The following is a 13,076-nucleotide window of genomic DNA, read 5'->3' as shown; positions in this document are numbered from 1 at the left end:
CAAATATCCTTTACCAACATGTTGCTTGCTTGCTGAGCTAACGAGTTATGCTTTGCCTGCAGCAGTAGGGGCTTGTGGTTGTATTTTCATACGCTTCATTGATCTGATTGGTTGATTTTGCCCGTCTATCATCAACATAGGTGGTGACAGACATATGGTCTATCCAATCAGCTAACCAGTATTTTCGCCCCTTCCCAAAAGTTCTTCAACGGTAAGTTCCCAGATGGATATGCCGAGCAAATGCGAAGCAATCCATCTGGTTTGTGGCTAAAAACCAGATGGCTAAAAAATCTATTATTTCAAGCAAAGTGCAGTCACAGCAGGTTTTGTTTTTACCTTTGTTTTCTAGTTATAGTGCTAGAACCGCCACTGGGTGGTTTTTAGATTGGAGAGGAGGGGTGTAGTGTAGGTTTCTTGTGGCCTACGGCAAATGTGAGAGGGTTGACGGGAATGAGGTTGCAGATAAAACTGCGGGCGAGATTAGGAAGAGATAGGGTGGAGGTGCATTTTGGTAAACTGGAGTGCCGAAGTTTCATTAATGAAAGACTGAACCAGCAGTGGCAGCGGGAGTGGAGTTAATACACCAGAGGGAGGAAGCTGTTTGACATCCAACCGTCAATAAAATCTGGAAATACAATGAGCCTGCCTAGGATGGATCAGATTAAGTTGGCCATATTAAGGCTGGGACATTGTGAGCTGGCAAGTGGGCTGTTTCTTGTGGGGAAACACAGAGACGGCAAATGTCTATACTGTGGAGTTCTAGAGTCTGTCAAGCACGTCATTATACACTGTCCAAGATACGCTGAGGAAAGGAGACTAATATTCATGGCTCTAAACGAGTTGGGAATTGACATTTTTTCCTTAAAAACTTAGATCGATGATGGTCCTAATCAAAAAGAAAGAGTATTGGGACTAATTCATTTCGTGAAAACCACAGACCTATATTGGAAGATATACCTTTATTTTCCAATATAGGTCCTCCACCAAGAGGAGTTAAAATGTAAGCTGGATTGTCCTCATCACCATTGGGAGGCAGCAGTGCACTATCAGTGCCTAGTCTAAAGGGATGCTCTGCTAATACAAACACATGCTTAGGAAAGATTTGACTGTTTAGTTGTACAAAGAGAAGGTAAGAGCAGTGCTGATATAAACATGTGCTTTATTGATTTTTTGGGACAGGCTATTGGAGAAGCCTTGCTGCTCAAACGCACGCTTTGTCTAATTTTTTTTGTTCAAGTAGATTCTGTTGTTTTGCTCCAGTTTTCTTTTGGTAGTTTCAAGTTTTTTATTTTTCCGATTTAAACGTGCTGGCACCCTACAAATAAATCTGCGCTGTTGGAATTCAAGAAGTCTGCCTGCCTATTTTTTGACGCTCTGTCTACGCTGCACAACAGTAGGGCAGGTAAGACGCTCCCAGTGTGGTATGGTGCGTGGCGAAGGCCAGAACAAAACCACTGCGCAGCCGGGAGGCGGCACAGACGCGCCTGGTGGAAAATGCGGGTAAGGTAGGAAAGTACACTCATCCAGGCAAGCATAGGTCTCATTCTCACGTTAAATGAATCACACAGGGAGAGGAGACCAATACCATTAATGTTACAAGCTAGGTTAGCCTTTAGTAGCTGTGTGTCTTTGTTATACGAGCCCAGGCTAGCTAAGCACTATAACACTGCTCATTAAGCTAAATATGTAAATGTTACATCAGATATTTACACTTACAGTCAAAACATAAGAACATGATTAAAGGTCAGTAAGAAATAAGATATATGTTACAGTACAAAAGGTAAATCAAGACAAGAATGGAAAAAAATCAAAAGCTATCTGTGGAAGACCATATGTTCCTTAATGCACACATGGTCACTTAGTGAGGGATTTAGAATGTGTCTTGTAGTCCCAGTTGAGCATTTTAGGCTGAGCAGGTTAAAAAATGACCTTTGTAACAATACTTTTACTAATTTGTTCATCCTGCCAGTCTTAGACTCATCTGATATTGCTTCCAGCTTTTTGTGGATTTGCTCAGCAGTGCAGCACTGTGACATTTTTCTCTACACAATTCAAATCTAACAGCCTAGGCTGTAGTTTTACAAAATGAACACCCAGGTCTGAGTGGACTATGAATTCAACACTTATCTCCCTAAGAGATCTAAATTCTGCCACTAGACGTCTACATTCAGAGGTCAAAGATAGCTCAGAGGTTTGGGTTCGGGGCCAGTGGTGTAGGACTGGAGTCATTATCCCAGTTCAATGTAAAGTTGGCCCTGCTGTGAGCGGAGGGCTCCGGTACAGGGAAAGCAATGTGGAAAGCAACACCTATGGCCAAAATCAGAACTGAAATCAAGAAAATGAGTCCCCGGCGCAAGATCAGCTCAGAAACAGAGAGCAGCGCTTGAGTTTTGGTGCTTGAAGTCTTTTTGCTCTGCTCAGCATCCCCCTCAGCTCTTCTTGTATTTGTGTTGTTGGCCTCAGCCTCATGACCGGCTTTCACCTCCTGATCCTGGGTGTTGACTGGACTGTAGCCATCTGCTTTAGGGGCTTTTTCTGTGTCCAACTGGGCCTTCAGGGTGCACAGATGCTGCTGTTAATCAATATGTGAGCAGCTCAAGTATATTTACACAAACAAAAAAGTGAGAATGCCTTGCTTAACTACACACCACATTATATATATATATATATATATATATATATATATCTATACATATGCACTTACTGTATCTGGGCAGTCCGAGATGTCAGGCACTATCTCTTCATTAATCACTGTACTAATAGGGCGCTTTGGTATCAACACCACTTTCTTTCCAGCTCGCAGGACAGCCTGAAAACATATTAGAGTTTATGAGAGACGTAAAAATTATTTTTATTCATGTAAAAAGAAAATACAAAAAGTGAAACAAAACAAAGCTTTAAAATGCTGCCAAGTTAATTTGGTATAGGGAAATGCTGCAAGGATGCCAGCATTTATTGATGAGACTGCCTCATGATGAAGCTCCATTACAACAAAAATATTTAATTTGCTAATCCCAACTCCTGGCCTCAATCCTATTTGGAAAGCTTTAAATACCATGCATGGTTTAGAGATAGATAAGAACATCCTACCTTGTGTGTGATTTTCTTCCAGTTGAGTTTGTAGATTAGGAAGAGGAAGAAACCCATTTCTAATGAAGCACATATTAAGAGACCCAGCCACAAGCCTAACCAAGGGAACACAAATAAGCATGCGTTAAAGAAAGAGCTACAGTGTATTCACTTTATACACACTCGTAAGAAAACTGTTTAACGAAAGTTAAGAAAAACAAGTGTTATACTTGACATTTATGACAAAGAGAAGAAGAGATTCATATTTTGATCTGTGCTAAATGAAAAATCTGGGCATCACCAAAGTCATCCTGAGGGGGACATGAGTGTGTGTATCAAATGTCATGGCAATCCATCAGTCCACACATATCAATGACTATCTGCATTGCCTTTCCCAAAACCTAGCCTTGTGCGGCTAAAAAAAAGGTTGCTAGAGGCATTACCCACCTCTGAACTCCAAACATATTGCATATCTGCATATTACTGTAAATAAGAGCCACCCATATATGAATATTACAGTGTGTGTGTGTGTGTGTGTGTGTGTGTGTGTGTGTGTGTGTGTGTGTGTGTGTGTGTGTGTGTGTGTGTGCGCGCGTGGGAAAGCGGAAGGTGTTGGACATCCGGCCTAAAAAGAGGGACATCCGCTACATTATGGGTAATGTAGTCACCCGATTTTGACAAAATGCGTGGAATAAAAAAGATGATATTTCTGGTTCTGCTGCATTGATGTTGAGTCTTTTTTAGAGCGAGTCCAATATAAAAGTGTGATGCTGGGATCCCAAGACAAGAAAGGTTTGTGTAAGATCACAGGAATAACAGGATCACTGTATTTATCTTTAATCCTAGCTTGTTTGCAAAAACATACACAGATAGAACAGGATGGATAAATTACCTAATATTCTGAGCTTAGCAGCAAACATCAGAGCTATTCCCACTGGCAGACCAATGCAGTAGTAACACACCAGGTTGGACAAGGCAGCAATTTTCTGCATCCCAGATCCTACAAGAATCCCTGAGCAGACACACTGAAAACACACAGATTTAAACACATAAAAGAGATTGAACAACACAAGCAGACAGCTCTGTACTGTTTACTGTTTACAGCTCAATGCAAAACAAGACAGAAAATGTGTTCTGTTGTATAATAACGTACCAGAAGTGCATCAAAGAATTGTAGAAATGTGTAGACTGTGAGGTTCTCTGAGACAATTTCCACAATTTTTCTGCAAATAGTGGAAGTAGAAAAAGATTATCACAAACAGAGTTGCCTTTACAGGGTGCAGGAATAAACTTGTGTTGGTCTAAAACTCACTCATCAGAGGTAAATATGTAGCCAAGCTCGGACTTACAGCCAGCAATGACAATACCCTGGAACACAGCAAGCACTCCTGTAGCAAAGACATTAGGTAAGGGATAATACCTGACAAGTTATGTGTTCCACGACTGTAATGCATGACTATCGTCCAGATTCACAAAATATCAAACACAATAAAGTTGTATGGCTCTAACATGTATTTATCTTTGTGTGTGTGTGTGTGTGTGTGTGTGTGTGTGTGTGCACACGCGCGTACACACACACCAAGATTACCAAGATTGATGCTGATTACACATATGTTAGAGTTGTCCAGTTATACTGTAAAGAATTGAATAAACCTGCCAACCAGTCAGGATCAAGAATTCTCAGTGGGCATGGTTTAGATTACATCAATTATGTTTGTGTTTACAGGTATATGCGTATGTGTCTTCATACCTGACAGCACAAGGGCCACTTTGCAGGTTAGTATGGCCCTGGTAGTGTTCCCGGCCCCCAGAGCATTCCCAACACGCACACAGGCAGCTGCATGGACACCTAGAGGGAACTGCAAGGACCCAATATTACTTTTTGGTGTCATTTACAATGAGTTACACACATTTGGGAAAAACGTTTATTCACTTTCTTTTTTAGACCTTAATGAAAAGATTGATACCACTGTAACCCCTGTGTGTGTGTGTGTGTGTGTGTGTGTGTGTGTGTGTGTGTGTGTGTGTGTGTGTGTGTGTGTGTGTGTGTGTGTGTGTGTGTGTGTGTGTGTGTGTTATCTCATTTGTTATCCATACACAAACAGAAATGTGAAAACATCTATTTGTGATTTTAGGGTGGTTGCATGCTGCAACGATTACAAGCCCAGGTCCAGGACTTTTGTTTGTCTTCGACACATAGACACATAGACATAGATGGTTACAAGAAAAGTCACTGTGCATGGTTGTTACAGTCCATAACTCCCCATAAATTCACAAAGTGTAATGTTTCCATGTCCAAATGAAACAAACAAGATAAAACATGTTAATTTGTGAGCTCTAGAGGTGTTGATACTCCTAGTTTTCAACTTTGGACGGAGCCAAGCTAGCTGTTTCACACGCTTTTAGTCCTAATGCTAAGCTAAGCTCATCAACTCCTGGATATAGGTCCTTACTTAACATACAGACATGACAGACAATCTTCTCATATAAAATGAAGAAGCTCATTTCCAAAATTCTGAATTATTGTTAAATATTATTGTGGACATAAATGTTCCAGTGAACACATTGGATTACATACCATATATGACAATGTTCCTAGTTCTGCTAGTACATGCTGTGCAGCAAGATCCTCCTCTCCAAGTACACCTGAAATGATAAAGGTCACATCTTTTAAAACTTAAACGTTTTCAAGCTCCAGTCAAAGAGGCTTTAAAGAAAATACAAACAAAAGCAACACTGACCAGCAAGGAAACCTCCGATCTCCCAGATCCACCATTCAAAGCAGACCATGAATGTGCTAGGAATAGCCAGCTTCATATAGGAGCCCCATTCCTGCAGACATTCTATGGACCAGCCTGTAGAAAGATTCACACAGAAGGGTTATACTCAATATAGCCTGAAGACAGATTTAATCCATCATTTGCCTTTTGGTCCAGTAGTGTAGCAGAAATGCTGATTTGGCCATTTAGTGTTTTATATTCACATTTGTGTGCATAACTCACCTTCCCATGTCTGCTGATGGAGCTTCTTCCATCGGATGTAGCCAAACAACAGCAGGCAGGTGGCTATCTGAGAGAGGCTGTGAGCAATTGCTGATCCACTTCAAACACACATGATACATCATTTACATATAAAATATTTTCATATTGGAATTATGTCTTGTTACGGTCAACAGTGACTGTGACTCCATCCCGCTCTCTCTAGACAAAGACAGGGAAGGACTACACACTGAGGGGTCAAAGGAGGCCAGCAACGAGAAAGTTACGCTGTGCGGGACACTCGAGTGGTCTGAGAATAAACCTTGACCATTTAGCGTCCATGCTTGATATGGCAGGGGAGGGACAGGCCTGACCTGACCACAGGGACCTGCCTGCCTGTTGTATCAAATGTTTATCCAGCTGGACCAGGATCAACAGAGCTCTTTCTTCTTTCCCTAGACTGCCTTCCTCTCTAAATAAAGTAAAAAAATAAAATAAACATCAGTGTACTGCTGGCTCTGTTTTAACAAAAAAACAAATCATTCTTCTTAGATTAAAATACGAGCTCTCTGACCTCCTGTCCTCTTATTTCCAAACTCATGACTATCCCCTCAGCCCTCTCAGTGAAGTGATCAGGGGAGAAAGAGAGATCTGCTTTTAATGTTATACAGTAGAGGCTTTGAGGTATAGTAAGTGATGTTAATCTAATCCAACACACTTTTTTGTCAAATTCAGCAAATATCTCCTCACGGTCACCTAGCGCTCTATTTTCTGTGTGCACTGAAAAAAAATCTGGTACTAATACACAGCCCTGACTGTGTAAATGGAAAAAAAACAGAAAGGAGTGCACGAGCCACAAAACACTATTCCAGCCAATCAGCAACAGTTGATGATAGGATTGGAGGGGGGAGGCAGCATATGAATGAGCCAGCAGGCCAGTAGTTATCGGTTTGTAAATCTGGGGGGTGGAGCTTCTGAAGGGGGGGTTGTATTTGTTTGGCAGTTGAGTTCAAATATCAACAGTCTTTGCACAGCATTGCTTACTGCACCTTTAACTAGTACATTTTATTGGTCATCACTTGATACCGTTTTTTTTAGCAGCACAAAATCCATCAAACATGATGGACAAAACATGATTTTACAAAGGTAAGGAGAAGCAGCATACACACTTACACCACACCCAAATCAAGGCTGAAGATTAAGACGTAGTTGACCCCCAGGTTAAAAATGTTTGCTGCTGCTGCTGTGTACAACTGAGGTAGAATGATCCCCTGTCACACAAAAAAGACATGCAATCCTTAATCAGCTATCCAATCTGTAGAGCTAATTTTCAAACTGCATGAATATTATTTATGCAGGTTCGAGATAAACAACAAATTCGGGAAAAGAATGCACTCAAGTAACAAGAATATAGTAAGCCTAAACCATGCTAGCAGCTTGATTAGGCAGAGCGGTGCTTTGTGATAAATGCTAATTTCAGCATGCTAACATGCTCAAAGTAGCAATGCACATGTTTAGCAATAATGTTTACCATTTTAGTTTAGAGTGTTAGCATATTAACATACTTATATTTTGTTAATTAGCACTGAGCAAAAAGTAAAGCTGAGGATGATTATATTTGCATCCATAGAGGAAAACTTTACATCACTGGATCAACACAGTTATAACAATGGGGGGGACATAAATGTCTAAATCAAATTTCACGGCAATCTATTTACTTCATAGTGCTGCGGAGATAGGTCTGACAATGCGAGACTACAATCCATCTAAAAATTATTTAGACATTTCACTCAAAACCATTAGAGGATGATCATCAAGGTCATTAGGATGCAACGTCTTGGAACCATAAATGTCTGTACAAACTGTTCCAAAACATTTATCCGACAACACTGCTGACATGGTTCATTCGTCTCTGATGTAAATACAATTATAAAGACATGAGGTTATTCACTCTCTTTTTTTACCATTGACAACATTTCCTGAATTTGTTTTGGGAAAACATATTGCAGTCCATTTTTAAGGCTGGGAGATGTGCACCTGTTTTCTCTTATAAATTTACCTGGTTTTGTAGGTAGGCAACTTGCAGCATGTGCAGGAACATGGCCTGTAGCAGGAAGGGACAAAGGGGATTATTTTTTTTTTTAAATCAAACTGGTAGACCTGTCAGGATTCTCAAACACAACTTGGTAGCTGCTTTTTTGCTGTCAATACCTCTGCAGGCCTATTTGTTCTATGCTACTCATTCATTTCTAAATGTTGATATGTTGTGTGCATGCATGCTAATAATCTGATGAAAACATATTAATGGAGGAATATTCAAATTACTTTAATCAATCTAACTGGATTATCTCTGTCAAATTAAGGAGGTAATGTGAGTAAGCACAACATGATGGACAGTTGACTTGTCTTGCTTTTAAATCACTGTGTCATGTTTACACTTTAGTTTGACTATAAGCATTGAAAATATCCGGACTGTAGGCATTTATTGTTTTCTAGATGTGTCAATTTGCCTAGAAAAACCTATTATTGTTTTTATGGCCGTTGTAAAGATGTAGCTACTCTTGCTTTTTCTTAATTACTTTGATTTTATGCACTGGTCATGGGGAGAATTGGATGGAACATGATTGTTTTCTACACAGACAATGACCTGGCCTCTAATACTATTGGAAAGAATTGTAAAGTAAATATTTCACCACAGAAAAACACATTTTACCACGTGTCTGCTATTATTTTTAGTTCTTAAGATATTTCTTATTTGCTACCTCACATGCTTCAAGCGTCAAGCCATTTAAATGTTCTGTTTTTTAATACAGACCCTAGTGTGCTAATTATGTAGCTCAAGTAACTGCTGAATATTGCATATTCAAAAAAATTGAGTGATTGACAGTGAGTGTTTCAGTTCATGGCACTCACTGGAACAGCTGGTAGAAATGCTATCACGTAGAGCTGGGCAATTCTGAAAGAAAGGCAAATAGGGTAATATTAATGTAGCAGAGCAAACATACAATAATTCACTTTCTACTCAGACATGCCCCTCTTTTTGCAAGTCTATATGCAGTGCTTTACATTCTCAAAATGATAAGTAAAAAAACAGGAATCTAATCTTTCCAGGTGTCTGAAGCTGCATATATTCACACATATACATAACATACATAAATGTGCATACAAAGCTGAACTTAAAGCAACACTATGTAACTTTTCCAGCTTCGGTCCCCTACACACACATACACACATTTCTTAAACTTATCAATACTTATATATTATATATATTATATTTTATATATATATATATATATATATATATATATATATATATATATATATATATATATATATATATAGTATTGATAAGTTTAAGAAACTGTGAATTTACCTTGCCACCTCATTCTCTTGGTACAAGATGAGCAGCAAGTTCTGAGTGTTGATGAGAAGACCCCAACAGGGCAGACAAAAGAACAGCAGGATCAATGAACTCCTTTGGAGAATTACTCCCACACGTTTCATGTTCTTACTGCCAAATGTCTGCAAGACACAAATGAGGCAAAAGAGAACTGAATCTGATTACATAGGTTAAAAATGTAGACCTTTCTGTATAAAACACACAATGCAAATTGTCAAATTATAATAGATAATGTGGTTTTGCTCACCTGGGAAATTAGTGTGTCACAAGCCAAGACAAAGCCATAGCCTGTTGCAGTTGTGGTTATTGTAACGGTCTGAGAGGTGGAGCATCAAAAACAAGACAATCAGAGAACAAAAACTGTAGACTTTAGTTATAAAATGTTGCTGTTTAAATGTCTTTAACACATTGTCCTTTTTTGTTTATGTACATAACTCTGAGTAATATGTACATTAGTTTGATTCACCAACTAAGGTGAATGTGGTTTCTTAGTCCTTGAAACTATTTGATAGAAAAGGATGAAAGGCCAGTTGCCGCAAGGGTGGAAAGCCCATGGCTGAAAAACAGGTAGACTTTGTGGAGCAGAGCGACTCCATTAAAAATGTGTGTGGAGAAATTACTTCAGAAGGAGAGAGCAGCAAAGCCTACCGTGTGTCAAGCAAAGTAGGGTTATTGGAAGAATTAGTCTACATAGACATCATGGCAGGAGGACGTTGTAGGATTGAGAAACCTAATAAGATTGACTGTAAGTGCAGTCTGCGATGTGCTGATATCTCCCTAAAATCTAAATCAAAAAGTAGGAAGGGATCCTGCCTGCCCCATATAATTGTATCCCAACATTTCAACTGGCTAATTCACTTCAGTGTCACTGTATCCTGCCTCAGCTCAGTCCATTATAATCTCACAAGTGGACACGGATGCCCTGCACTGGGACATTTAGGAAGAAGCTATTTCTGTAGTCTCTACAAAATCAAGACCGCACATCGCACATACAATTGTCTAACACAAATGCATTCAACTACAGTTAACATTCAATATACTTCACACAAGACCTCCACACCCCCACCCCCCGATCTCCCCCCACACACATGCACACACAGAAGAAAGAGAACCTTCTGCACATCCTCCCCCTCATATCGCACGTATATTTTACCCAGATATTGCACATTTTCCATTAGATCATGCTGTGATCAATAACTTATGTATTGCACTAATGTCAAATATACAACACATTCACTATCAAATCAAAAATATTGCACCAATGCCCTACCAGATACTGCACATCGTCCGCTAACCATAATACATTAGACTGATCATGGATCTCAACCCGCACAATGCTCAAAGAAGAAGAAGTATATTGTCTGTGTGGTCTAAAAGTGCTAAACACTTTGTGTTTCCCCCCTAACATTCTATCTAATCATCAGTCTTTTTAGGATTTCATGGCTGAATCCAGAGAGTTTAGCATTTTTCAATAAGACCAATTTGTCCAATTATGTCCATTAAATATATTATTTTGCCTATAATGGGAAAGGGTTGATACACCTAGTCCCACTGAGAATCAACACCCCAGTCTGCAGCTTGATACAAGTATCAGCCAATTTTAGCTCATTGCTTTTATTTTTAGGGCTGTAGTTCAGTGCCAACTGTTCTCACAATTACGATGAACTGTGGGTACTCCTAACACGCAATGCTCTCACAAATATATCCTATTTTCCTAGTGCCAAATGGCCAACAGTCAAAGTAGACTGGTGGTGAAAAGAGTTCAACATATAGCAAGCCAAAGAGAGCCACATATTTTGGCAGACCAAGATGGGACTTGTGTTGTCCATGTGCATCAATTGTGTGTGATTAAATTAGTTGTCTTTTTGCACTACATGTTTCTGCTGCTGGTCTCAGGTCTTGCAAAAGAGATCTTATTCTCAATAAAATTACAGACTTAAATAAAAAAAAAAGAAAATTAAAAAATGGAGTAAATTATGTCCAATGGATCTCCATGTTGCATTTTTGGAGGATGTGTATGTTAGCAGCTGTATGAGAACATAGTAGCCAAGGGCTTGGAAAGCCTATGCTATAGGGCATGATGCCATGTGATATCACCTCCTTAACACATGCTGGTCATGCAAACCAACAAGTGGCTGCCATGATTATAAAGGTCTGATAAGACAAATACAAATAGAGTTTGTATAAGTGGAAGTAACAATGATCTCGAGGATGACAATATCCCAAGCCCTGAGGCTCAATGTGTCCCTCAAGGTTCAAGGTTGAATTATGATGTGAATGGTTTAACGAGGATGAATCTTTTGTAAATCAGCTGATATTGTCCTCCAGAGTAACCAGATCTCAACCCAACTAAAACCTGTGGGAGATTTTGGACTGATGTGCTGTGCTGGTTCAATACCTCTGAATTTCCACCCCCCACATTTGTTCAGTGATTCAAACACAGTAGTTCTGGGGTTGTGGTAAGAATTACATCTTCCTGCATAGCTAGCTGGCTACCTCATTTTTTTTAAAATGGCGTCAAAATGGTGACAAGCGTGGTTACACGTTCTTGTAAATCAACTTGCAGTAAACTAGGTTTATGTTTTTTCTTTTACTTTATCACCCATCTGTATCTTGAAACTAGGGAGATAATGTTACACTATTATTCTGGTTGTCTGGGGATATTTTATTTCCCTTACATGTTCCACTACATCTTTGTGTGTTTTTTTTGTTCATTTTTTACATCGCTCCACTCTGTGGTGTTACGTGTCTTAATTCTTTCTGTTTGTGCAGTTGACATGGCAGGTGCTGATGTGAATATATTTGTCTTTTTGCACCCTTTTGGAGCGTAATATCACAGTATTGCCAAGTCCCTTTGCCAGTTTGGTGTTAAAGGTACAGAAAATGAGCATCATCACTCACTCACTCTCTCACACACACACACACACACACAAATACTATTGTTAGAGGAAATTACTGTCAGTATGAGCAGTAGCAGCAAAAGTAGTACAGTAAATAGTTAGTATAGTTGTAGCAGTTGTAATATGCAGCAGGTAAAATCAGTTAGTCTACAAAGGATTAAAAATGGTACCGCTGAGGCGAGTGCATATCCAGCCAGTTCTGCATTGCCAATGTGACCACAGAATATGGTGCTAACAAAAGGCATGAGAAAGTACAGAATCCGGGACAGCAGCTGTAGAAACAAAGAGAAAGATCTGACAGATCTAATGCAGCAAACTATTGCTATTACTGTAACTGGGTTCAGACAGTTTATCAAAGAGCAGCGATGTGAAATTACCAAGCACAGACAGGTTTGCTCTAAGATACACTACAGGCACCATATTATTTGATTTGCATACTGTGTATATATTTCATAACTGGAAATTGATTGCACTGTTTAACTGTGCTCTGTAACATTGCATGCACAACAGTATTTCTGCAACCAATAAATATAGGAACCGAATGTATAACAGTCGTGGCATTTCATGAATAACATACCAATGTGCCCCCCTCCACCCCCAACACTTCAACTTTCCCCTACTCACCAGTGGGCCTGTGAGCCTTAAGACTTGGTAGAGTTCTTCTCTGTAGGCGAGTGGTAGCCAACGTCTCACACACGCACACCTAAACAGTTTGGAGCTGACAGCCAC

The 13,076-nt window shown here is 39.6% G+C and overlaps 1 protein-coding gene across 1 annotated transcript; it reads right to left on the bottom strand.

Moving 5' to 3' along the window:
• Window positions 1-1,018: 1,018 nt before the first annotated feature.
• slc47a1 (solute carrier family 47 member 1) lies at window positions 1,019-13,056 on the bottom strand. Its single transcript, XM_028596223.1, has 17 exons — window positions 12,972-13,056; window positions 12,518-12,619; window positions 9,695-9,763; window positions 9,421-9,569; window positions 8,961-9,003; window positions 8,107-8,151; window positions 7,221-7,318; window positions 6,072-6,169; window positions 5,811-5,924; window positions 5,648-5,715; window positions 4,820-4,928; window positions 4,382-4,457; window positions 4,223-4,292; window positions 3,962-4,094; window positions 3,091-3,185; window positions 2,705-2,809; window positions 1,019-2,551 (listed from the first exon to the last, which is right to left on the bottom strand). The coding sequence occupies exons 2-17, from the start codon at window positions 12,590-12,592 to the stop codon at window positions 2,186-2,188; spliced, it is 1,713 nt and encodes a 570-aa protein (XP_028452024.1). The 5' UTR covers window positions 12,593-12,619; window positions 12,972-13,056; the 3' UTR covers window positions 1,019-2,185.
• Window positions 13,057-13,076: the final 20 nt, after the last annotated feature.

The sequence above is a fragment of the Perca flavescens genome, chromosome 13 (assembly GCF_004354835.1).
Source record: "Perca flavescens isolate YP-PL-M2 chromosome 13, PFLA_1.0, whole genome shotgun sequence".
Lineage (NCBI taxonomy): Eukaryota > Metazoa > Chordata > Actinopteri > Perciformes > Percidae > Perca > Perca flavescens.
The sequence above is the reverse complement of the archived record's forward strand: the minus strand, read 5'-3'. Positions and strand labels throughout refer to the sequence as shown.

What these genes read in the sequence shown, in the direction of transcription:
- slc47a1 (XM_028596223.1), bottom strand. Translation starts at nt 12,592, where the DNA reads ATGCCTTTTGTTAGCACCATATTCTGTGGTCACATTGGCAATGCAGAA. An exon ending in CAAGAGAATGAGGTGGCAAG is followed by an intron (nt 9,004 to 9,420) that starts GTAAATTCACAG and finishes CCTTTCTTTCAG; the next exon opens with AATTGCCCAGCTCTACGTGA. An exon ending in TTGCCTACCTACAAAACCAG is followed by an intron (nt 7,319 to 8,106) that starts GTAAATTTATAA and finishes TTTGTGTGACAG; the next exon opens with GGGATCATTCTACCTCAGTT.